Source organism: Filicampus tigris, chromosome 3, assembly GCF_054856515.1.
Source record: "Filicampus tigris isolate MCC_2025a chromosome 3, RoL_Ftig_1.0, whole genome shotgun sequence".
Taxonomy (NCBI): domain Eukaryota; kingdom Metazoa; phylum Chordata; class Actinopteri; order Syngnathiformes; family Syngnathidae; genus Filicampus; species Filicampus tigris.
Genome location: NC_141219.1, coordinates 14,252,259 through 14,278,404, shown reverse-complemented (window position 1 = coordinate 14,278,404; position 26,146 = coordinate 14,252,259). Strand labels below are relative to the sequence as shown.

Below are 26,146 nucleotides of genomic sequence, written 5' to 3'. Positions count from 1 at the left end.
GAAGTAAACAATCACATTCAAATGACATGGGTTTTTTTTACCGGATTTATTGATCAAGTATAGGTATAGGTATATTTCATTTTGGAAGTTTTATGGTACTTGCAAAACAACTGTAATGTGCGTGAGAGAGAGAGAGAGAGCGAGAGAGAGAGAGAGAGAGGCTAGAAGATGCCCAATTGACAGTTACTTATGACCATAAAATAGTGCTAATGTTGGCCTAAACACAGCCAAAACAAGAACAAAAAGCAACTGCGATTTACTGCCAGGTTTTTTGTTTGTTTTGTTTTGTTCTTGTTTTTTTTGCAGCCACAGACAAGCAATGCAGGATAAGATGTTTTTTGTTGTCTGAAATGTAAACACGCGTCGCACACTGCTTGGTTCTCCATTTACGAGTCACTTTGACAGGTCTATGAAAACAATGTCTGGATGGTGAAATGGAGTCAAAGTCACGAGTGGTGAGCGCCCAAGAAGGAAGTAAAACAAAAATAAAACCAAATAGCAAGCAATTATTGATTGATGAATAAAAATGTTGCATTAAAACGACTCTGTAATTGCAGTTTATCCAAAAAGTAACTGTAACGGTATAAATGTAGCGCGTTGTTACCCACCTTTGCCCGTGTGGCTATGATTCCCAACCACTTTTGTCAAGAGAGGTCATCAAGTGTGCTTCAGAAAATGATCCACTTTTACTTCATTGGTACAAAAAATATTTATTTACCTCAAATAATGTCTTTGTTCACCAATCTTTGCCAGCGACATATAGTGACAGGCAGAACGATAAATGCTCCTCCACTAGATGGCAGCAGGTACCATAAACCTTTGTATCCATATGTGGTCATTCATACAACAGACAGATTTCACACTGAGTAAATATTATGTGAGTAAATCATCATTTATTTTAGTATGTTTACTATTTTGACAGTTTGAAAATGTTTCGCCTTTTTTCCTTACATGTCCATCAACAGGTCGCACGGAGAACGACGATGAGGACGATGAAGATGGCTCGGAATCGAACAGTCCTCCAATACCCTATCAGATGAAACCCCCACCTGAGGGATGCTGCACCACAGACGGTTTGTGCACATTTTGCTCAGGACAAGTTTACCGGTACTCTTTACGACAGGGGTCACCAACTCCGGTCCTCGAGGGCACCTGTCCCGCAGGTTTTCCATCTCTCCCTGCTGTAACACACCTGTTAAAATGATCAGGATCGTTCGAAGGCTTCACAAGAGCTTGCTGATGAGCTGATCATTTTAACAGGTGTGTTACAGCAGGGAAAGATGGAAAACCTCCAGGACAGGTGCCCTCGAGCACCGGAGTTGGTGACCCCTGCTTTACGACCTGCAAGGCAAGCAAGTTTTATGTCAAAAATAACAAGTCTCCCTCCCTAAAGGCTTCTGTCAGGCAGGCAGGGATCTGCGTCTTTCATCACTGGCATCAGACTCCTTGGATGTGTTGCCGGGGTTCATGCTGATCGGGCTGAAGTCCCCCTCCCTTCCCGAGAACCTGCTGGTGGGCGCGGTCGATCATCGTTTCCTGCCAGATGAACGGGGTCACAATGCTCTGCTGGGTAAGACAGAAGGCAAAGCTTACTGTACGTAAAGTGCTCACCATGAAATGCAGCTGGGAAGCCCTCGGCATACGCTGATTCTCAGACACGTGCTTCCATGCAGGCTTCTCAGGGTGTTGCATGGGCTGCGGAGAAAAGGGGTTCCGCTACTTCACCGACTTCGCCAATCACATTAACCTGAAACTCAGCACCCAGCCTAAGAAACAGAAGCACTTAAAGTTCCATCTGTACCGAAACAACCAAGGTGTGCTGGTTAAAGGTGCGCCCATCTGCTGGAGGGGACACGGTAAGATAGATTCATGTCAAGCTAATAATAGTTTTCACTGTAATTTGTTTTTATTTTGTTTAAATTTTAGTTTTCAATTCAGTTAGTTATAATTAGTTTTGATTAGATTGTATTAGTTTTTATTTTGGCTTCATTTTAGTTACGGTTTTATTAAATTTAGTTTTTTTATGTATGGAGTATTTGTCGAATTCAAGATAAAAAAAAAAAGGTCGCTAAGTATTGTGTAATAAAGTAAAATAAAATTACAATTCCCAAACGATTCCTGTACAGGCATACAGTAATACCAAAATAAAACCATTTCAAATAAATCTCAAAAGCTCATCTAATGAACTGACTAAGATGAAAACAAAGGCCACATTTGCAATAATCATGTTTAGTTCTACTAAGTTCAGTAAACCTAAATTTTAGTTTCAGTTAGTTATTCTTTTTTTTAAAGCATGTGTTTTATTTGGTTAACAAAAATGTTTTTCAATTTTAGTTTTAGCTGTTTTGTTAATTTTCCTTAACTACAATAACTTTGGTTTGTGTATTGTAATTGAAGAGGTTTATGTGAAACAAATTTTGCACTATTGTGTTACAAATAAAAACATATGAAGTTCACTATGTGAATCAACAATGGAGCATCAGGAAAAAAAATCACCACCATTGCCATGTGGATTGAATTACACTCACACTGGCTCCTCATATTCATTTTTAAAGCAGAGCCGTTATGACCAAGTCATAGACAGTCTGGTATTTGGCTTTTTGTGGCTTCGTTTTCTCCCAAAAATCCTTACCAATCATAAAATCATGTTGATTTGAACAGTTCATGCACGTTTCCACAGTTAAAGAACATCATAGGCAAGGATTTACAGTTATCTTCGGCTTTTGTTTAACAGAAACGTCTACGGTCCAGGTAAACTTGTCAGGGTTTCATGGAGGAAGACCCAAACGCAGGAGGTAAAATGGCAAACAAGGTGCTGGGATAATACCAAACCAACACAAATGTTGAAGTCCAAAAAAAACAAGGACCAAAAACAAACTGGACCAAAAGACTGGACTTGACTTTGACAAGACAAACCAAAACGAACCAACAAGGACTGAAAGAAAGCGGAGAATTAAATACAGACAAGTTGACGATACAACGAGGAACACCTGGACAAGACACAGAGGGTAGGAGGGAGCTGATTGGTTAGCACACAGGTGGACACAATCATGACGAGACAGACACAGAGCAAAACATGAAACTAACAAAACCAAAAAGCAAAACAGACCAAACATGACAAAACTACCTGTAAAAGGTTAAGGGCAGGTCAATGGTCAGTTGGACACCATACCTGAAGGTAAAGGAATTGCACTAGTGAAAAGAACACTACCCAAATCAGCAATTTTAATCTCTACAAATGTAAAATCTATTTTGAAGAAGAGGAAGATATATTTGTTTTCTCAATTTGACCACTAATGGTTGCAAACCGCAGTTCGCCATTAATCCTGCTTTTGGTGTGTACTCTCCAATAACGTCAATTCAGTTCATTCATTGAATGTTACAATTTGAATAATTCCATGCACCACAATGAAGCAAGTCCCCTCCATACACAAAAATAGTTATGAAATATGTCTGTTGTTTTCAGATGGCAGAGTAAGACAGATGAGCTCTAGTCTCTCAGAGGCTCATGCCGCATCAGATGAACAGTCAACAAGTGTGGCGGTGATGCATTCCTCACACACACCCGGCAGCTACGCAGGTATAATAACAAAATGCTCACTTTCACACACATCTTTGTTTGGTATCTTAAATTGACAGCATTAGTATAAGAAGTCATTCATTCATCCCAATTCCGGCCTTTGACTTCTTCTTGTCCATATACAGCAGCATCTCACGCAAATGGCGTTCCTCAAATCTCCGTTCCCCCACACCCACTGACAAATGGCATCCATGCCGCTTCTTCAATTGCGCAGCCGGTGATAAATCATTCAGGACCGAGTAGACCATCAGCCACAGGTATTGTGTATGCACAATAATAGAAATAATAGAAATAACAGAAGTGCATTTTAAAATGCCTATAATGACACATTTGGTATTTTGCTACGTGCGTCTATCCATATTTGTTGGCAACCTAATCATATTAAATTCTAAAATTGGTCCTGTATCATGTGCATCTAAGTGTAGTAATTGTGTCTGCTGTCATGAACCCCCTGGGCTTGTTCACACCTCTGAAAGGGAGCGCAGCCCCCTGTGTTATAACGCCACTGCTGTAGGGAAGCTGCCAGCTGCATTGTTTTGGGGATCGTCTTTTGTCTGCCTGATTTCATTTGCCAACACTTGAGGCAATAAACATTTCCCTCTCGCTTTCTTCTCTCTCCCTCGCTCAGTGGCCTCCATAAACCGGGGTTGTAAAATACTCTGTTCTTTTTTCCTACTTTCTCGCTGCATGAAAAAGCTTCCTTCCTGTCAATGTTGTGTTTTTTTTTTCACGACTCCTCAAACAAGTGGGATTTTTTGACTCGGGTCTTCATCACTGCATTTCAACAGAAGGTTCCACATAGGCCCATAACAAAATGACATTTAAAACATTTAAAACTGTACCCTAGCTACTGTAACAGCATTAACATTGGCGAGCATTCAGAAAGAGAGCAGGATGTTAGTTAGTTAGTTAGTTTGTTTGTTTGTTTGTTTGTTTGTTTGTTTGTTTGTTTGTTTGTTTTGCATCGAAGTAAGTTTGAGGTTAAATAAAAGCAAATACATTGTTTCTGTGCTCCAGGGTTGCAGACAAATGCTGGTCCCCCCAAAAAGAGGCATAAGGGTTGGTCCCCAGAATCTTCTTCTTCAAGTGGTTTGTTAGAAAACACAGGGAAGACACCACCATCCTCATCAGTTTTGCCATCATCAACGGTTACCGCAAATGGAGCCAGATTAGGTAAAAAAGAAAAAAATGGTAAATTAATTCATTTGATGTTTATATATATATATATATATATATATATATATATATATATATATATATATATATATATATATTTTTTTTTTTTTTTTTTTTTTTTTTTTGTGCTTTCCAGATGCCCCTGCCACACTGAGTTCCTCACAGAGGTCATTTACCACACTTTCTCCATCTGGGCTGTCTGTAGCTGTACCTGATCAGCTGTTACACACTTGTGGCCTCCAACCTGTCATCTTTAAAGGTAAGATACATTCATATTGATGACACTTATAGGACAGTTGATATCTATTTCTTTGGGACTGATGAATGCAAAGGGCTACCAGTACTTCTGAAATAACGTATTTGCTCAAATTACCATTATTTTTATTAATTGTTGATATTCATCTATGTGAAGACATTTATCATTTATGATTTACATACAGTGGTAGGGAAGGGATCTGTATGAAACACTTTATTTCTGTAAATGTCTGCAAGTGTTTACATTTTCAAACCACCCCTTCTACAACATTCCTATGAAATCACAATGTCGCGTTACCGGTAAGCTACTTTCTTAGAACAGGCCTGTGGGCTACACGTGGTCCTTTGAGGGCTATCTGGTGTTCACAAGCAACATGTACGCAACACCTGGGATTTGTTAATTTATATTTTCATCATCATTAAGGCAAGAATTCTTAAGAGTTTTGTGAAAGGTTTTATCAGTATACCTCTCCTCGACACAGGTCATGGCCCACTTCCTCAGCTAACTGGCAATTTTAGTGAAGTACTCGTCAGCTCTCTTCTGCAGAGTTGTTACCTGAGCTCTCAGACCCTCCCTAGAGTCTACCAACACTACGGACCCTCACCCATTCAACCGCTGTCTACTGAGATGCAGATCCTCCTCACTGTCTACTACCTTGTTCAGCTTGGTCAGTGTCACACACTGTAAACACTTACAGAACAGCAGGACGCAGCTAAAATGTGATTTTTCACTTTATTGTTGTTGTTACTCTCAACGGCCACTAGAGGGCAGATTGGCACTGTGTCATAGAAGAAAGAATATTTCTAAAACTGAAAATCTGAGACAGATTAGAAGTTCCTGTTAGACTTTTTTCCTTAAAAGAACGTTTTGCATTTAAAATAATGCTTTCCTTGAAACCGTTTTCATTGTTTGAATTCACCTGATTCCTCCATGTTTGATTTTTGTTTTTGTCACTCACATTGGCAAGGCCCCGAGCAAGTGCCCCTGATTGAGGACTTGGAGCAGATATTCATGAGGTCATGGAGGGAGTCCCACCTCAGTGAAATCAGACACAACCAACAACCTCAAACACCAGGAACCCAAGGGAGGCACTATGGAAATGAGGTTACATTTTTACATATATGCACACACATACATCTATATATATATATATATATATATATATATATATATATACACACGCACCTATATACAGTATATGATTAATCTTGTTTTTCAACTACAATTTTTTACGAAGCTTGGAACCGATATTTACTTGAGTAAAATCTTGGAATCAATGTGGAAAAGCTATAAAGGTATATTTCGACTCAGACTGTTCTAATAGCTTTCCTTGATCTTTGAATACGATTCTTTTCCTGTAGAATACAACACTTGAACGATACACCAAAGACGTACAATTAATATGGTATTTGAATTTGTCTTTGCAGAGTTTGCAAATTATTTTGGATTTTGCCGAGCAAATTTTTAAAGTAAAACTACGTAAAAGTCCGTCTTTGCGGCTCTCCTTTAAGTTTGGCTGCACAGTGAGCAGAGGTCAGCTGTTACAGGATGTAAATAAAACTGAGTTAATTTTTTTTAGTGTGTAGTTCACTGTATTTGGTTCAAGAGTAATAGGAATACTACATTTCCGTTTGTCTCCTCACTAAAAAAGGTGTCTGTAACTATTTTTGCATCCCACATAACCATGTGTCGTGGTTGATGTTTTTACTGTTTCAATTATTTGTGGAAGTAAATTATTATATGAAAATACTTTTGTACAATAAAGGCCATGACTGAAGTGATAGTAGCATAAATCTGCTTTTCTTTGCTCTCCAGGCACCTCCTTCCCTTCCAGGGCTCCCTCAGCATCTTGGCTTAGCACCACAGCAGCCTCTGACACCCAGCCAGCTTCCTTGGCTCGCCCAGCTGGCTGCGTCGTCCTGTGGAGAGGGGGTGGTAGTGTTGGGGGAGCAAGTGGGATCTTTGGCTCAGGGCCTTCAGCAGATGTTTAGCAAGTTGATGGAGGGACGGTTCGAAAACACCAATTACATAGTCGTCATTGTGACCGCTTCCGGGCATGAAACACAGTCCTGTGTGGTAGTCACAGGTGAGTGTTTGTCTTTTTTTTTTTTTTTTTTAATGTAAAAACCAAAAATAAAACAGACGCTAAGCATATTTGTGTTCTTTCGCTACAGGTAAACACCAGTGTCGAGCTTTGGCCGAAAATATGTTCTCTCCCAATGAGGGCTTAAGAGAAATCAACCACCAGCTTTCCTCTGGTGAAGCCCAGGAGCTCATCCAGTTCTGCAGTTCCCTTGGACAAGGTGTGCTTGACTCTCTTCCTTGGAGTGTATGAGTCTCTGTTGTGTTTATTCTGTGCATGTTCTGTTCTGTTACAATCTGAACGATGATATGACGTCTCGGCTGCGTGCACGCTCATGTGAGTCGACGAGCCGTATTGAATCCCAGCATCTAACTTCCTCTTTCGCAGATGGTGATATGGATTCCCTACTGGACAATGCAACCTTGGACAGCAACGAGCCCTCTCCCTTATCCAGCAGTCAGGAATCGACAGAGGAAAAGAGTGTGAAAAACACACACAGTCCAAAAAACTCACACAGCCCTAAAGATAGAGTTCTGCCTCCTAAGGAAACTTGTTCAGGTGAGACAGATGACACAAATACAATGAGGTGCATTACTGGCCTTTACTTTACATACCATATGAACCTGTGTGTGCATGCTTGTAGAGTTCTCTGTGGAGTGGCGGGATATCCGGCCCATCCAACTGGCAGTAGCCAGAAAGCTGCTGTCTCACGTTTGCGCCATAGCAGACTCCAGCACACAGAACTTGGACCTCGTGTCCTTTGACAGGGTCAACTTCCTCATCCTGGTCCCTCCCTCCGAGGTCACGTTTCAACAGACTGTACTCCACCTGTGGAGCTCTGGTTAGCTACGTGTCTCCACACATTTCCCCTCAGCCCACTATTGGCTGTTTACACGTCCATGTTGACTTGAAATTTGGATTTCAGGGGTTCTTCAAGAACTTGGAAGTCTCGAACAAGATTGTGCGTCCCAGCGGGAAGCTGAGCGCTATGTGGTGAAGATGGATCAAAGTGCTCAAGTGCGGGTTGACAGCCTAATACAGGAAGCGCACAGCAACTCCTATACGCTTTACATCCTAGTCCATGACCACGCCCACTGGGATGTCAGCAGGTCTTTGTGATACCCAAAAGACAAGGAAAGTTGGATTCTTACCTTTTGACAATCACAATTCAAGTCTGTTTCCTTTTCTTTCTGCTTCTCAGTGCCTCTTACTGTAGCACAGACTCTGGTTTGGGTCTCGTGGACCAACTACTGAATTCCAGAAAGGTCAGAGATGCCCCAAACATTCTGATTCTCCACGTTACGTCCTTCCCGTTCGCTCTGCAGACACAATTCACACGCATCAGCCCCTATAATGAGATCCACTGGCCCTCTTCATTCAGTAATGTGAGATTTCATTCAATGTGTACTAATAAACCAAACATACAACAGAAGCACACTAACAGTTTGGTGTGCGTGTGTAGGATGTGGACCTGTATCATGAGAGAACGCGCTATTTTGGTGTGTCAGAGCTTTTAGAATCGACACGCTCAGGAAGCAGCCTGCCTCTGATGCGATGCGATTCTTCTTTTGAGAGCATGGCATCTGCCCTGGAGGAAAGGTACAGATTGTCAGTAAAAAAAAAAAAAAAAAAAGAAAGAAAAGTAATAAGTTAAAGGTAAAGATGCTTAACATATAAAAAAGTTATGAACCGTTTTCCATTTCTCGCAGGTTTCCAAAGCTGCACAGCGCTGTGATCCGTACTACAGTTCTGATCCACCACTACTGCACAGCGCTGATGGCCGTTTCCGGAAGAATCGGCGGCTCACACAATCTTCACAAACACACTTCTGTGGAGACGCTGGGCATCGTGCAGGCGCTGCTCAGTGCCGCCCAGCAATGCCCCGCCCACCACGGTCACATGATCCTGCTGCGGATCCCCTCTCTGGCTCTGGCAGCGTGGGCGCATCGGCGGCTGTCCCGAGTGAGGAGACAGCTGGGTCTTGAGGAGAGTTTTGAGATCATACTGGGAAATCCAAGCCAACCGCTGAACGTTGGACACAGCTTTATTGATCAGATTAAGGTATGTAAGAGTAGGAAGTAAATAGTTTAAAGAGGGAATCAACTCAAAAACATTTTTTTCAAGAATATGTTCCCAGCAGGCGTTTGTGGAATAAGAGTTAATTCACCCCTTTTTAGCCACCTAAGGGGGCGGCCATTTTGTCACTTCTGTCGCCTGAAGATGACATCACAACTGCTCAATGCTCGGGTAACGACCAATCACGACTCAGCTTCAGAAAAGAGGTCAGCCGTGATTGCTCGTTACCTGAGCCCTGAGCAGTTGTGATGTCATTTTCAGTCGACAGAAGTGACAAAATGCCCCCCCCTCCCCAGAGATGGCTAAAAACGGGTGGATTAACTCCTATTCCACAAATGCAATATTTATCAGAATGCCTTCTTTCAACGAGTGGGCTTGCATAGATCGTATTCTTGAAAAATATATGTTTGGGTTGACTTCCCCTTTAAGTACCCTACATGGACACAAAATATGACTCTGACTCTGCAAGGTCCTTGCAGGCTTGGATGAGTTTGGTGTGGAAGAACTCTTTGATGAGCTAAATAAGAGGCTGTACGCAAAGCCCTCTTAAAATAAATGAATAGTTCTTTAAAACTTCTACTTAACTGCATTTGCCTTATGTAGCTATGGCTAAAAATCCAAGAAGCTGACTGGGTTCCTCGTACCTACCTGGAGCTCGAGGCTCTTCCCTGCATTCTGATTCTGTCGGGAGCTGAACCTCAAGGGGAATCACTTCCCAGGTTGGCACACTAAGACCAAAACAGTAGACCTTATAGCTCTTCTTCTGTCATTCTAAAACGCTGACTAAGCAGTTCATTTATTCCATCTCTGATGACATTCTTCCCGCAGGTCACTGAAGTACTGTGACCTTCGAGTGATAAGCTGCTCCTATCTTCAACGCACCACACTCGAGCAAGAGTTGGGACTTGCAGCATACCTGCTGAAGGCGGAGTCTCGGTCCCCGCACAACCCGGGGCCAGGAAGTGACCTGCTGGAGAGTGATGCGGAAAAACTCAGCAGCACCGACAATGAGGAAGAGGAAGGCCAGGAAAACGGTAGTCAGTGACTATGATTATTCATCTAACAAGTATTAAAATGTGCAACAATTTGTCTTACTTTGATGATTTATTTAATGAGGAGGAGTGAGTGTATTAATGTGTTCCTCTTTCCTTTTGTTCTAGAGAGCTCTCCTGTGTCCTCCAACCAGCCACTCCAGTCCAGCCCAGATATCGGAGCATTAGACCCGTCCCCAACCCAGAGCAGCACGTCACCGTCTCCAAATGCCCCTAAGAGCACAGTGGACACCACCCCGTCCCCCTCACGGGTTCAGATTCAACTTCCCCCCCAGTCCTCTTCTCAGCCATTTTTATACCATCAACCTTCACTTCATCACCCCAGCCAGTCTTTAGCCCAGACGTATTCCTTGGCCCAACCCATTTTCCAGCCACAGATTCTGAGTCAGAACCAGTTACTTGCCCAAATCAACTCCCAACCTTACTTCCAAACGCTCCCACAGCAGCAAGTCTCCCACCCGCCACCCCAACCGCTGGTTCCTGTCAGGGCTCGTCGCCACCCTTCCAAATCCACCTCTTCTAGCTCTTCGTCGCCCCGAGCCTCCTCCCCTCATCTGAGCTGCTCCTGGGCGCGAGGAGTGAGTCGCCCACCATCTGTGCTCCTGCCCCGCTCGCTTTACGACATCATCACGGCCAATGATGGCAGCGGCCTTCCGCGATGTACCTCCTTTCTGCCACATATGTCCGTAGCATGGGCCAGCAGCTTCAGGTGAGACTACTCTAATACTATCAGAAATAGCTAAATGCAAAAAAATAAATCAAGAAATAAAAACTTCTAACTCTCCCTTTAGCAGTCAGGGCCAAAATGAATCAACTAAGGGTTTTGTGCGCAGGCCTTTGCTGAGTAAGATGATGACATGCACGGAACAGTCACTGTACTATCGCCAGTGGACGGTCCCCCGCCCTTACCACATGGACAGCAGCAATCGCCATGAAGGACGTAGCGACAACTTTCACCCTCGCAGGCTACTCCTCAGCGGACCCCCACAAGTAATTTCGGTCCTTGTCTGACTAATTGTCAAGGTCATGGCGTGTATTTACCTTTTTTTCGTTGTAATGTCATTGACCCAGGTGGGTAAGACGGGCGCGTACCTGCACTTCCTGGGTATTCTGTCTCGGATGCTGATCAGGCTGATGGAGGTGGATATCTACAATGAAGAGGAAATCAACTTCAGTGAGTGTACCCACTGGTCCGAATGAAGAAAAAATGACATGCTTGTGTTAAAGTGGTGTTTGTGCATGTGTTTTGTGGTTTTAGATGTCCAATTAGACAGGGTTCATTACAACCCACCCAATGCCTTGTGGCCGGATCCAGACATTATGAAGACTTTACCCTTTGACTACATAGTCCATGACCCCAAATATGATGACATCAGCTTAGTCTACTGCCCTGGATATAGACCAGCTTCTGATGGTAGGCGCAGTCCGACAAATATATATATATATATGTATGTATGTATGTATATATATGTATATACATAAATAATTACATAAACAATTCAAATATGTCACAGCTGCATTTGAAATAATGTATTTCATGATGTTGTCACAAAAGTTTGTTGTTGTTTTTTTTGTTACCTTTGCAAGCCAATCCTGTGCACCAGGAGGAAGTGTGCCTAAGGAGACGCACAACCAGGATCAAACTGTCCAAGTATGCGGCTTTTAACACTTACCACCATTGTGAACAGTGTCACATGTACTTGGGCTTCAACCCCAGATACCAGGTCAACAACACACAAGCGGCCAAATATCATAATTTACTCGCTTTTCATTTTTCAAAAGCTCTAAATATCACAACTTTTTTTCCCTTATCTAGATGTACGAGTCGACACTGCATGCCTTCACGTTTACCCATCTGCTGCTTGGAGAAGAAATCCAGCTCTACTTCATCATCCCCAAATCCAAAGAGCATTACTTTAGCTTCAACCAACCAGGAGGCCAATTGGAGGGTATGCGGCTGCCTCTCGCCGCAGATCGGGTGAGTCAGTGCACAGTCAACATGCCATGTCTATGGATGCTGGTGATCATGTTGAAAGTTGTGAATAATGTTACCCCCAATTTTTTTATTCTTATCCTTAGTGTGAGCCAAGCTCAAAATTTGCGATGCGCATTTTATAACACTAAGTGGTGCTGCAGGCTACCCATATATCGTTGGCCAAACAGTAGCACCAATGTTGCGGTGCAGTTCCACACTGATGAATATAAACTACTGTACCAAACTTTATTGTTGAGGAAGCAATTTAAAAAAAGAGCATGATAAAAATTATTTCATTTTGAAACACTTGTACGTGTGTATTTATGTATTATATTGTGGATGCTGTTAGATTGTACATTTGGTTGTGTACTGTGTATCTCAAGAAAGCAAGTCAGTCATTAAAATCACTGCTCACCTTATTATTGAAACTTCATGTCAACAACATTATGGCACTTTGTACATATACATTTCGGATCATTAACAAATGGAGGATACCTGGCGAATTATGTTGCATTGTCATCGGCATACATCTGCCATTTCTAGTTCCGGTTGAAATTTGGTGGCGTGTAGACTTAACTTGTATCGTGTTAAACGCAGCATTACTATGTAACTACAAAGTATATTTCCTGCAGAAATTGCATGATGCTGAGCTGAAATACTATAAATTAATTAGGAATTAATATAAGATATGGGGGCCGGAGGGCAGACATACATTTATAGTTTCCCCATTCCGTGAACTTCTTCAAAAAGTAGGAATCAGAAGAGAAACGGTGAACTTGTTAGTCGTTCATTTGAATGGGGAAAGTGAAAAATATTGTAGTTCACATGATGTCCTGAATGACTTGAATGTGTTAGCGTCGAAATGGTTGGAACTGGTTGAGAAATGTGGAGTTGCTTTTCGGCGTTCACGCAATGATTACCGCGTCATATTCTTTCGTCAGAGTCCAGACTGTATAATGAGTCCAATCTTCACTCCAACCACGGGGCGCCATGAGCACGGTCTCTTCAACCTTTACCATGCAATGGACGGAGCCTCACATCTCCATATCCTGGTGGTCAAAGAGTACGAAATGGCCGTCTACAAGAAATACTGGCCCAACCACATCCTGCTGGTGCTGCCTCCCGTCTTCAATGGAGCTGGGATAGGTGCGTGTGTTTCTGTCACACAACACACAAGCAAACTTTGTTATTAGTACGTCTTTTTTTTTTTAAAAAAAAAAGGGGTTCCTGGTTCTCTTCCAGGAGCTGCTCACTTCCTGATCAAAGAGCTCTCTTACCACAATCTCGAGCTGGAGCGCAGTCGTCGGCAAGAGGGCAGCGGGCCGATCAGTGACGTCTGGCCCTTCATCATCCTGGCGGATGACTCGTGCGTGATGTGGAACGTAGTCGACTTCGACGCACGCAAGTACATGCTCACACTGTTTGTACTTGACCGACGATGGAGCTTCTTAAAGTTTTTACACCAAGTAACACCTAAAAAAAGTCATGGAAAAAAGGATTAGACGAGCTTTGTTTCTTCAGTTTCTTGTCCATTTTAAATGTCACCTATGCCGAAAGTTGCAAATGTTTGGTGGAATATAACAATGGCAACAAAAGTAGCTCATGAGAGTTTAATTTAAAGCTGATAGCCAGACATTTTCCATGGTTTTCAAGATGAAAATACTTCATATAGCTATGGCAGTGCTTTTAGGAATTCCATGTTTTCTTTTGTCTGCAAGTCACATGATACACGTTTAGTGGTACCAGGCATTCAAATGAATAAAAAAGTGACGAAAATAAGGTGGTCTAATTTTTTTTTTTAATATTCCAGCAGGCACAAAGTATTCTTCGAAAAAGAGAAAGAAGTTTTCGTCCTAAAACATGTATTTATTATTATTGTAAGCCACTGCAACAATATACACCATATCGTCGGTGTCCGGCGAAAAGCACTTATGTCCATTTGTTTTTCATTTGTCTTTATTTTTACATACATGGTGTTTCCGCATTACAGACATCGCATTAATATGAACATTTTTTTTTTTAATTAAAAAATTGGGCATACGTGTTCTTCACAGGACAGTGACGATATTTAATATTGCAATGTGCTTGAATATAAAAAAATGAAAAAATTCTCTTAAATCATTTTTCAATTAAAATATATTTCACATACAAGTTAAATGCTGTAATAATTGTACTAAAATGTTTTTTAAGCATTAAAGATTAAATTATTTCACTAAAAGGTTGAGTACAACTGAACTGTACTTAAAAATGTACTTTGCTTGAAAAATAAAACAAATGCACTGTGCATTAAAAGTAAGAAATGTACCGCATAGGATTAAAAAAAAAAAGTTTTAAACAGGCAGCGTACATTTCTCCACGCTTAGTTCTAATGTAAGTTGTAGTTTGTTTATTTTACCACTAGAGGGAGCCTACGTTCCGCTAATGGTAAGGGAGTAACTTGTATTTGTGCAATCAGGAATAGATTTAAAGAAACGTTCTGTTCGATGTGGGAACCCTAATAATCGCTCCATCATATTACATAAATGACTTTACATTGGATTATTTTCATTTCTATGATGGCTATCTAGTGTTGAACAAAAGCGAAGGAAAACCGCGGCAGGCTTTCACAAGATGAGCCTTGAGTTGTTTAGGAATGTATCAATGGCTAACCATGATTCTTAGCAGTCTTTTTTTTTTCCTTCTGTCTGCTGCTGCTAGTGGTCCAGTGGAACACGCCGCATCACTGAAGCAGGTGTTGCAGCACATGGAAGGCTGCCCAGACCTGGCCCACTACGGCCTGTGTGGCATTAGGAAGTGGAGCAGTCGTGTACTGGCAGGTTAGAGATCATGATGGCCAAAACCTTTGTGAAAAGTATTTCCATCCACTGGAAATACCAACAAAATGATGGGGGCCATTGAAAATTGAAATGAGTTGAAATTATTTTGTTCAAGTCCCCCCCAAAAAATCCATAATTTTTTGGTCAAATTTTAAGAAAGATAAATAGCACTGTATTATAAAATATAAATATAACAACATCTTAAAACACAATAAAAGAGAAAGTAAAGAAAGAATTTTGATGTATAAAGTGTAATTAAGATGGAATTCACTTACTCACATATACACACACACACACACACACTAATTTTAGTACATTTATGTGTTGATTTGTGTCTTTATGGTTAAGATTAGTTAAGTGTCTCCAAGCATGCACCTTGTGAGTGTTTTCATTCTATATTTTTGTGTTTGATTGTTTGTACCCTTAAATAAACATCTGAAAGTGCATTGGCGACAGTTGCTCTGGTTTTTTTTTTTTTTAATCTTAAAGTCACTTGTAACATAAATTTGGCTTGCAACACAAAGCAAAAAATCGACCAAGCGACTGCTGCTCACTCGAAAAACTCATAAGTTGCGACACTTGAGAGTCAACGCCTCAACCCTAACCACTTTACACTGTGAAATGTACCACAAATCCAAAAACATGTTCATATCATTTCAAAATATCAGTATTACCCTTAAGAAAGGCTCTACAGATGATTTCATTTTGGGGGGGGAAAAAATACCCAGAAAAACTGTAGTGATGGGCCTAAAACTCTCCATATTTTCTGTTAACGACCCAGGCTAAATTGAGCTCGTCCCCATTTTACAAAAATCTCTCGAGATGAACCACATCAACATAGAGTGCTTCCTTGACACAATTACTTCTTTCTTATGACCCCGTGCCTTGGCGCAATCTTGTGATATCGTTAAGCATGACAGAAAGAGCGCAAAAATATGCAAAGAGGTGCATTTTACATATATAACATGAATAACATTTCTTAACTTTGACCATGTCAGTTTTCAAGTATTTGTACGGATATTTATAGTCGCTATATCGAACTATTATTCAAGATTTGATGTTGGACGCTTGTAGGGTCACATAGCTACTATACTGGATAACGTGGTATTGTCCCATTAAGTAAGTGTCTTGTGTCCAGGCCCCAACCAGAGAGAGCCTTTCTCCCGACGTCACATCCATGACTTCCTCCTTCTCAACGTGGACCGAAGTCAGAACGTCCAGTACGACCAGAATCGCTTCACTTGTCACGACGTCGACTTCACCCTGCGGCTGCACAGCGCTGGGCTGCTCATCTGCCGCTTTAACAACTTCAGCTTCATGAAGAAGCAGATCGCCATCGGAGGGTACAGGACGTTCATCATCAAGACCAAGGCAAGATGCAGAAATATCCGTCCAGCCATTTTCGATACCATTCCATGTCCTTTTTGGGTAACTGATGCGAGGGAAAATCTGCACAGATGACGGACGTTCCCACTTCAGTGGGGCCCTCTCAGTACGTCTGTGCCCCCGACAGCAAGCACCTTTTCCTGGCCACCCCAGCTCAGCTCCTCCTGGAAAAATATCTCCAACACACCAGCCACAAGCTCTTTCCTCTCAGCACCAAGAACTACGAGCACCCGGTCCTGTCCGTGGACTGTTACATTAACCTGGGCCCGGAGGTAAACGCACACCACAATAGATGCTACTGTTTTTTCTCCGCTTTTTTCCGTTGAAACTGGCCTATCGTTTATGTACCTGGTGGGCAAAAAGGAGGTATAAACTAAAAAAAAAAAGTATTCTATTAAATTTACATTTTTTTACCCCGGCATCTCGTACTTCTTGAGCCCCTTAATTCCTGGCCTCCTTCTTCCTCCCCTTAGGGTCGTTTTATTCGTCCATCCTTTGCGCACTGAACCTACTTTTCTGCTTTTCTTCTTTTGTTCCTCCCTTCCCTCCTTCCTTTCTGACCTCTTTCCTGACTTCCGCTCCCCCCCAACTCAGTTTTCCTCCATACATCTTTTTTTTTCTAACCGCTTTCCCTTCTTCTTTCCTTCCTGCCCTCCTTCCCCCAGAATTGATTTTTATTAATGCATCCTTACATCCTTCCTCCCTTTGCTTATACCTACTTTTCTACTTTTCCTTCATCCCCTCTTTCATTCCATCACACTTGCGTATTCTTGCATCCTTTTAGTGATGGGAAAATGAAGCTTCAAGGTGCTTCATGAACCAGTTGTGTTTAATTAGCCCTCTCGATGGCACTCTGTTCAACATAGGGTGAGAAGCGCACTCACTTGTCATTTCTTAAACAGCTTTCTTTAAACCAAGAGTCCTAGCTAATGGAGTAAAAAAAAAAAAAAAAAATACAACTATGGTTATGATGCAAGTTTGAAGCTTAATTTTCCCATCACTGCCTTATTTGTATGAAAAGTGCTATACAAATAAAGATTGATTTAATGATTGATTGACTGATTAATTGTTTCTTCCTGGCCTCTTTCCTTCCTGCAAGCCTACTTTCCCTCAAATCCGCTTTTCATTCGTGCATCCCTAAATCATACCTTCATTCACTTAAACCTACTCGTCTACCTCCCTTTCATCCTTTCTTCCTTCATCACATCTGTTCTTGCTCATGCATCCTTCCTTCTTTGCCTACACCTGCTTTTCTGCCGTCCTTTGTTACCTAGTTCCTTCCACCTCTGACTTTCTTTTTCCTTCTTTTCTTCCTGTTACTCCTTCTTTTCTTCTTACCTTACTATCTCACTTCTTTCACTACCACATTCCTTCTACCTCAGACCTGCTTTTGCTTCTTTCCTTCCTAACCTCCTTCCTTCCGTTCTATCTGACTCGCTGCCTTCCATCCTTCCCTCAGAGCTGCTTTTTATTTTACATCCTTTGCTAAAACCACTTCTCTGCCTTCATTTCTTTGGCACAATTGAGTCCAATACTGCTCTGAATCCACTTTTTACTCTTGACTCAAATGTTTTACCACGTTCATGTAAAAATGTTCAACATATACATGTTATTATAATCTTAAAGTGTACACCTACTTTTGATTGAAACCATGTCCAAAAAGTAATTTCTGGCCACATTTGCATTCTCTGACCACGGTACTGCTGCATTTGCAGAGAATCAATGCTTCGTTCAGCTGTTTGCGGTTGTACTGCACCCTAACTTACAGTCTGTGTGACACCCCACTCGTGGCCCGCCTCACAGGTGACCGTGTGTTTCGTGAGTTCAAGACCTCACTCCGTCAACATCTGCACCACAGGCCTGCTCTTCAGCGGCCTTCTCCTCTGTTTCGCTGATGCCTTTGTGACCCCCAGCTTTCTCAAAAAGTTCACCTTCCTCAAAGGTACCCGTGCCATCCAACTAAACCCTTGTATGGTGTTCGGGTCGGTGGGACCCATGTTCAGTTTTTATCAAATAAAAAATGACCCAAAGCATATCAAAAATCTTCTCCTCATGGTGATAACACACTGTTATGGGATTTTCCTTTTTTTATTATATTTTATTTTTGAACAAGGAGTAGCACATCAATTCATAAATGTGATCTAATTGATCTAACAAAGATAAAGGACAAATATTGTTTGCTGTTCATATGACTTGCATTTTGGATGTAGTAAACATCCGTTGAGTATTTTAACAGAAAATTATTTGATTGTGTTGTTTTGAAAACCCCAAACTCTAGCGGGTCCACCAGACCCATCAACACTGGCTGAGTAACAAAAATATGAAAACCATGCAAGGGTTAATGACACTCAAACGGAAAAAAATGTAGCTAAAGCAAATAATCTTGTCATTGCTCGTCCGTTCCTCCCTGCAGGCGCGACTCTTTGTGTGATCAGCGCCGATCGCAGCTCCTTGAGGCAGACGGTCGGCAGGCTGGAGCTGGAAGAGGAGTGGCGGTTCCGGCTCAGCGACGAATTCCAGACAGCCAACGCCAAGGAGGACCGACCCCTCTTCTTCCTGACAGGAAAACATATATAACATGGAACCGAGAAGAAGATTTTCACAAAATGGATTGTTTGCATGCATGTTACGTGCTCTGAACTGAAACTTGCCATTTGTAATCCCTTGAAGAAACTCACCACTTGGGGATTTCTGGTTTTGCAATAAATGAGTGGGAAAATATGGATACTATTGGAAAATAATGAATACTATTGGAAAATAATGAATTGATGGATGTAATGTAGTGCTTCACATCTTTTTGCGCACTTTCCTACAAAATGTATGTGAGAAAACGATGCAGGTACAAGTGTGTGCAATGTCTTGATGCAATATTCTGCAGCCTTACTTTCTGCAGACTTTGAACGGTCGACACAATCATTCATTGTATGAGGGTAGCCGATTTTTGGCAACAAGTGCTTTTTCCCAGTAGATGCTTTTATGTAGTGATGTACATGTATTTGCATGGTAATTATTTTAAGAGTATTGTGAGTACTTACTGTATCTACTGCATGTGTAAGACAGTGGGTGTTGTCCGTTTGTCAGGATGTTGACTTTGCAACGCGTCCCTTTGATGTTTTCCTACTGTAAATCGCATGTCACAATGTACAGCTTTGGATGCCTTGAACTGTATAAATGTACAGATATTTTTAACATCGAATGTGCTGTTTTTGAGACGTCTTTTTTACCGCATAGGGCTCGAGTTTTGTGATCAACGTAAATCCTGTGCACTGCGTGGTTGGTTTAGACTTCATAATGGTCATTTTTGCAGATGAGCACATGCCAGCAGATCTGCAAGAGGGAGGGCTGCACCACTGTGGGAGTGGTCTCGGCTGATTGCAGTCACGGCCAATCAAAGTGGTTCCTTTCATTCCCTTTAAATGCGGCACTAGTTGTACACTACAGTCTCAACATGGCGTAAGCACATCTGCATCGTTTTAGCACTTTGAGATCGCCCCCCCATCCCGATTGTTTATGTGCACCCCATAGATAAACACAATATCCCACAATGACAAAGTGAAAAAAGGTTTTTAAGATTTTTGCAACTGTATTAAAAAAAAAACAAAAAAACATTTACCATACTGTATGTATTAAGCATTCACTGCCTTTGCTCAATACTTTGGCAGATATTACAGACTTTTATGCCACAAGCTTGGCACACTTATCATTGGCTAGATTTACCTGTTCCTTTGCACCACCTTACACTGTATTGAGTATGAAATATAATACATTTAATATCCTGTACACACTTTTCTACCACTCAATGATATCTACCGATCTGGTGGTGCTCTGGCCCCATTTGCCCGATTGCAAAATCACAATTGCCATTGTGCTACTTAGTATTTTCTGTCCACACTGAAACTTTCAATCTGTATTTCATCGTATGCCGAGCTATGTGTTAGGTTTTACACGTTCATAATAGATGTCAGACTCTTTGTGGGTGTGCTTCATGTCTGACTGAGCAGTTGTTGTGTTGTGTAATACTGGCATCAACAAATGAGTTTCTACATTCATAGACGTTAGAAGGGTCCTCCAGCTTTCTCAAGTTACCTTTCTACTAGTCCATTGCTAGGATGCACTTGGAGGTAAATTTAGTCTAAAACACTCCACGCTCCACATTTGCAAACATAATTACATCACTGGACCTCCCAGAGGAACCTTTGTGCAACCACCTTATATCTGACAGTAAAAGTATATTCTGCTAAGATCCAAATATATTGATAGAGCACTTTTCTATTTTAAAATGGATATACAGATATCTTTTTCACTATTATTTGCCTTAAACCTTCCCTCTGATCTTTTGTGGCATATGTTTTATGTATTTAAGACAATATTCATTGGGATAGCCTCAACATGATATAGCAGTATGGGCACTGGACACAGTGTGAATGAAAACAGATCATTGGTAAGAAAATATGTGTATATTTACGTGTTAACAAACTGCAGGAAGTACATACACTTTATGTATTTTCTCTTTTGTATACCATATAAAAGTATTGTCTGCTGCACTTCGTCATAACTAAGTCAACTAAGTAAGTAAATAACAAAATGAAGTCCTAACTGCTATATGGCTCTTCATATACTGCACTCGTCCATCCAGTCATTCTAACATGCTTGTATATGTTGTGTGCTGTCTTGGCTGTAACAATTTACCTAGAGAGCTCAAACACCAAAAACTCCACTATTGTCGAGGTGCCCTTGAGCAAGGCAGTGCCCCATTGATTAACTCAAGTGGTGTTGTGCTGTTTGCAAACAGCTTTCACGGTGAGATTTGTCTTTGCCTGCCTGCATGTGTTTGATCTCTCTTTGTGGTTAACAACTCAAAATATGCAGTATGCAGGATATAACTGGAATTTCCCCTTAAGGGATCATAACAAATAAAATGTTTGAAAAAAAATGATAATAATGATAAATAATTAACTTAATTTCAAAAGTAATTTTAAAAAGTTAAAAGATGTAATGCTATAAAATAATAACTATTAATAATAATAATAAATTAATAAAATTTGAAATGTAAACATTTCAAAAGTTGAAAATGAAAAAGATTTAGATGTAATTCTAAAAAAAATTTAATAAGAAAAAAAAAAGATGCTAATGTAACAACATGCTCATTCTCTGTATTTCTCGTAGTGTGCTGTTAGTGCCGTTAGTGCATAACAACAATGTACGCCGTTGTTGTCTCCACGTGGGGAATCTTCGTCACACTTCAGGCCACAGTAGAGAACAGGGGACATTACATAACAGCGCCACTATGTTGAGCCTCTGTGGGGTCAGGCTACACACAAAACTTCTCCCTTTTACACTACACCACACGGGGATCCAAAGTTCATCTTCAGCTCAGGTGTCTCATTACTGTATTTTTGCGCCGCTGTTGACTTTTTCTGCTCTGTCGATACATTTGTAGCCATGCTGTAGCAACTGTAGTCTTACTATTTACCAAGATATTTTGTTAAAGTCCAAAGTTCGTTTCAGGCTCCGGTGCTTTCAGCATACTGCAAACTTAATAGTGTAACTGCAGTCAGGAAAGCATCCCAATGTGGGGTATAAACAACATTCTAGAGCTTACAGCCACACTTGCAAATGTATGCTAAATTGTACACCGTCAAATAACTTTCATCACAAGACACCACTTGTGGGACTCCACATTGGGGGCAGATTCTATGTTTTTTGTTTTTGTTTTGCTTGTGGTGTGTGGCTCAGGCTGCCTTCTGATTGGCTTAGACAGACCCCCACCCTCCCCGAGTGACACCCCCATCTCCGTGGTGATGAAAGGAACGCATTCTTGACCTTGAAGGGAGCGAGCCATTAAACTACTCGTCTCGGCAAACCGCTTTCCTCTCTTGTCCTCTCACGTGTCAGGAAGGGCGGACTATTGCTGAACCAATAGAGGAAACGTCAGCATACACACGACAGGAACCCCCCCCCCACACACACACACACACACAAGTATGAACCAATGTATGAATGAATAAAATGTGTGGCCACACACGTGTTGTTGTGAATGTAGTTTGAGTGAGTACATGCATACTGTAAGTTACAATAGCTTATAGCAGCACAGTGTATATAATAATGTGTAGGTCTGCCACATAAAATAAAGAGAGTGAATGTATTGGATACACATAAAAATATCACTGTTTTCCATTTAAGCTCAATGGACCAGCACTTTGACGTAGCTTTCAAGACCTACAGAATTCTGTGTTCTGTGACAAAATAAGCACCTAACCTACCATGCAGCGTAGACTCTCTTCTTTCACCAGAAAAAAAAAGTTTGTCTCTAGGTTTTTTCCATTCTTTAGTAATCAACAGTAGAGCATGGGTTGGTTTTACCGAAAACACAGATTTGTGACTGAAAAGCGAGAATATGAGCTTTTTGTGAAAATAAACAGGGAGGGATTTGCCGGTCCGTTTATCGCCATCTGTCTGCAGCCTGGGTACCCTTCCGCCATACGTCTATCCGCCTTTTTTTCAAGCCCGCCCAAATACTAATCGCCTATTGGTCGGTCCCGTCTATCATTCTAAACGCGCTTCCGTCAACAAACTTAGACACCACACCCTGTCTAAAATGGGTGTCCGTCATTGGTGGAAAGACGGACCGATCGGCTATAAAAAAAAAAAAACGTCAAGAAAAACAGTGGTTATTGTGCCAGTAATTTATTTTGATTTTGTGACAGCTCAATCTATAAAACCCAAAAGGGGAAAAAGGTTTTGATTGCAAATAATAATTTATTCTGCACAGATAAACATACAAGCAATGCGCCGTAAGTGACACTGACTCCCTGCATGGCTGGAGTGTGGCTTTTTTACATGGCATTCACCATTCACACCAAGAGCTACATCTTCTTTTCTCACAATTGCAACACACACTTTCTGCCATCCCCCGCAACAAGTGATACCTGTTTGAGTGTCGGGTGCCTAAACATGTCCGACTTCCAATGTGTCAACTATATTGAGCATAGCCAGAAAATGTGTTTTATTTTCTTCAGACATAGGACAAACATAACAAAGGAGTTGCGCAACTCTTAACTGTCTGCCACCCACAAACACATTGTGGAAATTCTCCCTCCAAACGACTCTCTTTGCTCTGAATTTTCCTTCTGTCTCCTCCCTTTCTACCCTCCCTGCTGGTGACTCCTTGGTAAATCGTTCAGTTCTTGGAAAAGTCTGCACATGTTTCCTTGTTCTCCTCCGCGGCTGGGTTCATCTGATAGTGCGGGGGTGTATATGTGTGTGTGTGTGTTTATGAGAGACTGTGAGCAAATCACAACGGTCACATGACGGTTGTAGAGTGCAAAATATGGACTGCGAACAGAAAACGATCCTCTGGGTCACACACTGCAACTGCACACCCTTGAAAACAGACACTTGCATGCAGTGACGATGCTGCATTAGGAGCAAGAAGCAGTGCCCCAACAGATGGTGCAGTTTTACTTTTGTCTTTATTTCATATTTATTGCAGAGCAGCGATAACTGCAAAATGAAGATTTATTGAGAAACTTTCAGCTTGGAGTTGTTTGTCTAAACTCCTGTTCCTGCCTATCATTCTGAGAGACTTGTGGGCATGCATGGCTGTAATTGGTCAAAAGTTTTTGCCCAATGGGGCAATTTGAATTAAATCCAGTGTTCTCTGCCAAGCAACGCGGAAAGAAAATCTTTAATAATTTGTTCTTTTTCTTTTTTCTTTTTTACTGGGAATGGGGGCACAGTAACGACGTTACCTTAGCAATTCTGCTTAGCAGCAAGTGATCCTTATGAGGGTTGCAGGCAAGCTGGAGCTATATACCAACTAACTCGGGGTGAAAGTCAGCTAATTACAGACTTGTGGTTAATTCCGTATAATGAATCAGAAATGATTTGTGTGCAGTTATTTACCAAATAACATTGCCGTGGAAGAGAGCATGTCATTTAAAAAAAAACACAATATATATGATTTTCCTAGCATGTAAGTGGGTGGTGGTATGACTACAAAATGTCATTGTTGCAGTGAATTACCAAGACTGGTATGTTTTGACTATACTTCCCTATTGAAAGGTCAATCGTTAAAAACAGCATTAGGTTCTGTTGGACACACACCGTACTGCTTGAGGCTTGATTCTGGGAATCACCGGGCAGCGCGTCCACAGTCAAGGACCCTTGCCAAAGGGGGGCGACCAAGGGGGACAAAAAGATTTGTTTCTTTATGGAGAGGGATCTTTGTCCACAATCAAGTGCAACACTTATTACAAAACCGTGCGTCTGTAATAAGATTACAAAATTGTAGGTGCAGAAAGTGGCAGGTAGGAGCTTGTTTAACCCTCATCTGGCCACACACACGCCCCCCCCATAAAAAAAATCAAGTCACAATTGTCTTTCACAGTTGCCTGCATCAATATGAAATTGATAGGATTTTTTTTCTGCTGATATATTGACATTATTTGGCCTGTAGTAACATTCAGCCTGCTCTTAAATACCCACAGTGATTTACTGTTTCACTATCCGACTTCCTGTTGCACACACTTGCACACACTTATTCATGCATGTGCAGCACAAATTTTACACAGACTAAATAGAGGCACAGGAAAATGTCTCGTGTGTTCGTAAACACATACAATGAATGCATGGGGCATAAAAAGTCTACTCACAGCTGCTCAAATGTCAGGCTTTTGCGATATAAAAAATAATTGGACCATAACTACCAAAGTGTGTTTGCTATGAATTCCTCTTTAATGGTGGGAAAATAACAGATGTGTCATGTTTTATATCACAAACCTGGCATTTGAATGGAGGTGTGTTGAGTTTCTACATCCACTTTATATTCTCTTTTACCTCTCTTCTCTTTAAGCTACACACGAACACACATTCCAAGTAACACATTCAATATTACAAGTATAATTATAATAATTATTGTTGTCATAAAAAAGAAAAAAGAAAAACACCACTCATTCATTAGGTACACTTGCACACTGTGAGAGCAAGATACAAATGCTTGGTTTTGTCTGCCAGTGTATTTTTTTTCTCCATGTACTTATTTATTGTGCTTGTGGTTGTTCTGCAGTTACTTTAAATTAACAGACTTTTTAATTGTTTACAAAGTGGGTGATAATGACCCAATCAGAAGTTATTAGATCATCAACAAACTATTACAAATTACTTAAAGGTTTGGCTCAATATTAAATATGCAAGCATCTGCCACACTACAAACATTTATAAACAATTTATAATCTCTTAGAGTACCTATGTTGCAAAGTGTTGTCAAATGATCCATACACGTCTTCTTACTTAACCAGTACAGAGTGGGAACTTGTGTGAATACAGTATTTTGATTTTGTCAAGAGTGACACAGTGGGTTGCGCAACAGCCTTCACTGATGCCTTCAAGTTACCTAAATGTCATTTCTATTCTGGTTCCCTGGCCTCTAAACGCATCTTGTGTAATTCCTTGAGAGAAGGTGCAACAGTGAAAGAGTAGAAATTCCAAAGTGAATGCAAGCAAGAAGTAAACTACATTTTCAACAACAGTTGAACCAGTCACTTCCACCTCTGCAAACTACAACTACAATAATAAACCTTTTGTTAAATTCATTTCCTGTCTGTGGTGGTTAAATAAGAGGTCAACATGTCTACCTTACAACGTGCAGTTCAAATGCATATAAATTTGGCATTGTCTTAAGGTGGATTACATTGTATTATATTATGTTATATTATATTATATTATATTATATTATATTATATTAT

The 26,146-nt window shown here is 41.0% G+C and overlaps 1 protein-coding gene and 1 long non-coding RNA gene across 5 annotated transcripts in view; one reads left to right on the top strand and one right to left on the bottom strand.

The window, feature by feature from the left end:
* Nucleotides 1-19,596, top strand: part of greb1 (growth regulating estrogen receptor binding 1) — a 44,720-nt gene extending 25,124 nt beyond the window's left edge. The window contains exons 4-35 of one of the 3 annotated variants that reach the window (XM_086026493.1): nucleotides 966-1,073; nucleotides 1,394-1,570; nucleotides 1,674-1,856; nucleotides 3,467-3,580; nucleotides 3,709-3,837; nucleotides 4,598-4,753; nucleotides 4,893-5,015; nucleotides 5,494-5,679; nucleotides 5,980-6,116; nucleotides 6,828-7,098; nucleotides 7,187-7,315; nucleotides 7,483-7,653; nucleotides 7,739-7,936; nucleotides 8,021-8,204; nucleotides 8,297-8,480; nucleotides 8,558-8,694; nucleotides 8,805-9,156; nucleotides 9,775-9,890; nucleotides 10,000-10,205; nucleotides 10,332-10,932; nucleotides 11,057-11,213; nucleotides 11,295-11,397; nucleotides 11,482-11,637; nucleotides 11,811-11,947; nucleotides 12,040-12,201; nucleotides 13,140-13,344; nucleotides 13,441-13,603; nucleotides 14,896-15,014; nucleotides 16,153-16,385; nucleotides 16,472-16,672; nucleotides 18,204-18,342; nucleotides 18,814-19,596. In XM_086026493.1, coding sequence (XP_085882619.1) covers nucleotides 966-1,073; nucleotides 1,394-1,570; nucleotides 1,674-1,856; nucleotides 3,467-3,580; nucleotides 3,709-3,837; nucleotides 4,598-4,753; nucleotides 4,893-5,015; nucleotides 5,494-5,679; nucleotides 5,980-6,116; nucleotides 6,828-7,098; nucleotides 7,187-7,315; nucleotides 7,483-7,653; nucleotides 7,739-7,936; nucleotides 8,021-8,204; nucleotides 8,297-8,480; nucleotides 8,558-8,694; nucleotides 8,805-9,156; nucleotides 9,775-9,890; nucleotides 10,000-10,205; nucleotides 10,332-10,932; nucleotides 11,057-11,213; nucleotides 11,295-11,397; nucleotides 11,482-11,637; nucleotides 11,811-11,947; nucleotides 12,040-12,201; nucleotides 13,140-13,344; nucleotides 13,441-13,603; nucleotides 14,896-15,014; nucleotides 16,153-16,385; nucleotides 16,472-16,672; nucleotides 18,204-18,342; nucleotides 18,814-18,977 — 5,801 coding nt within the window. In that variant the 3' untranslated portion in view covers nucleotides 18,978-19,596. Of the gene's footprint in view, nucleotides 1-965; nucleotides 1,074-1,393; nucleotides 1,571-1,673; nucleotides 1,857-3,112; nucleotides 3,179-3,466; nucleotides 3,581-3,705; nucleotides 3,838-4,597; nucleotides 4,754-4,892; nucleotides 5,016-5,493; nucleotides 5,680-5,979; nucleotides 6,117-6,827; nucleotides 7,099-7,186; nucleotides 7,316-7,482; nucleotides 7,654-7,738; nucleotides 7,937-8,020; nucleotides 8,205-8,296; nucleotides 8,481-8,557; nucleotides 8,695-8,804; nucleotides 9,157-9,774; nucleotides 9,891-9,999; nucleotides 10,206-10,331; nucleotides 10,933-11,056; nucleotides 11,214-11,294; nucleotides 11,398-11,481; nucleotides 11,638-11,810; nucleotides 11,948-12,039; nucleotides 12,202-13,139; nucleotides 13,345-13,440; nucleotides 13,604-14,895; nucleotides 15,015-16,152; nucleotides 16,386-16,471; nucleotides 16,673-18,203; nucleotides 18,343-18,813 lie in introns of those variants that run through there. The other 2 variants (XM_086026492.1, XM_086026494.1) reach the window with 2 other exon arrangements.
* LOC147150007 (uncharacterized) lies at nucleotides 1,290-2,925 on the bottom strand. 2 transcript variants are annotated; one of them, XR_015086268.1, is made up of 3 exons: nucleotides 2,633-2,925; nucleotides 1,612-1,766; nucleotides 1,290-1,536 (listed from the first exon to the last, which is right to left on the bottom strand). It is a non-coding gene; the product is annotated as an uncharacterized LOC147150007 (long non-coding RNA). The 2 variants fall into 2 exon arrangements; XR_015086269.1 differs by having other exon boundaries at nucleotides 1,290-1,566; nucleotides 1,644-1,766.
* Nucleotides 19,597-26,146: the final 6,550 nt, after the last annotated feature.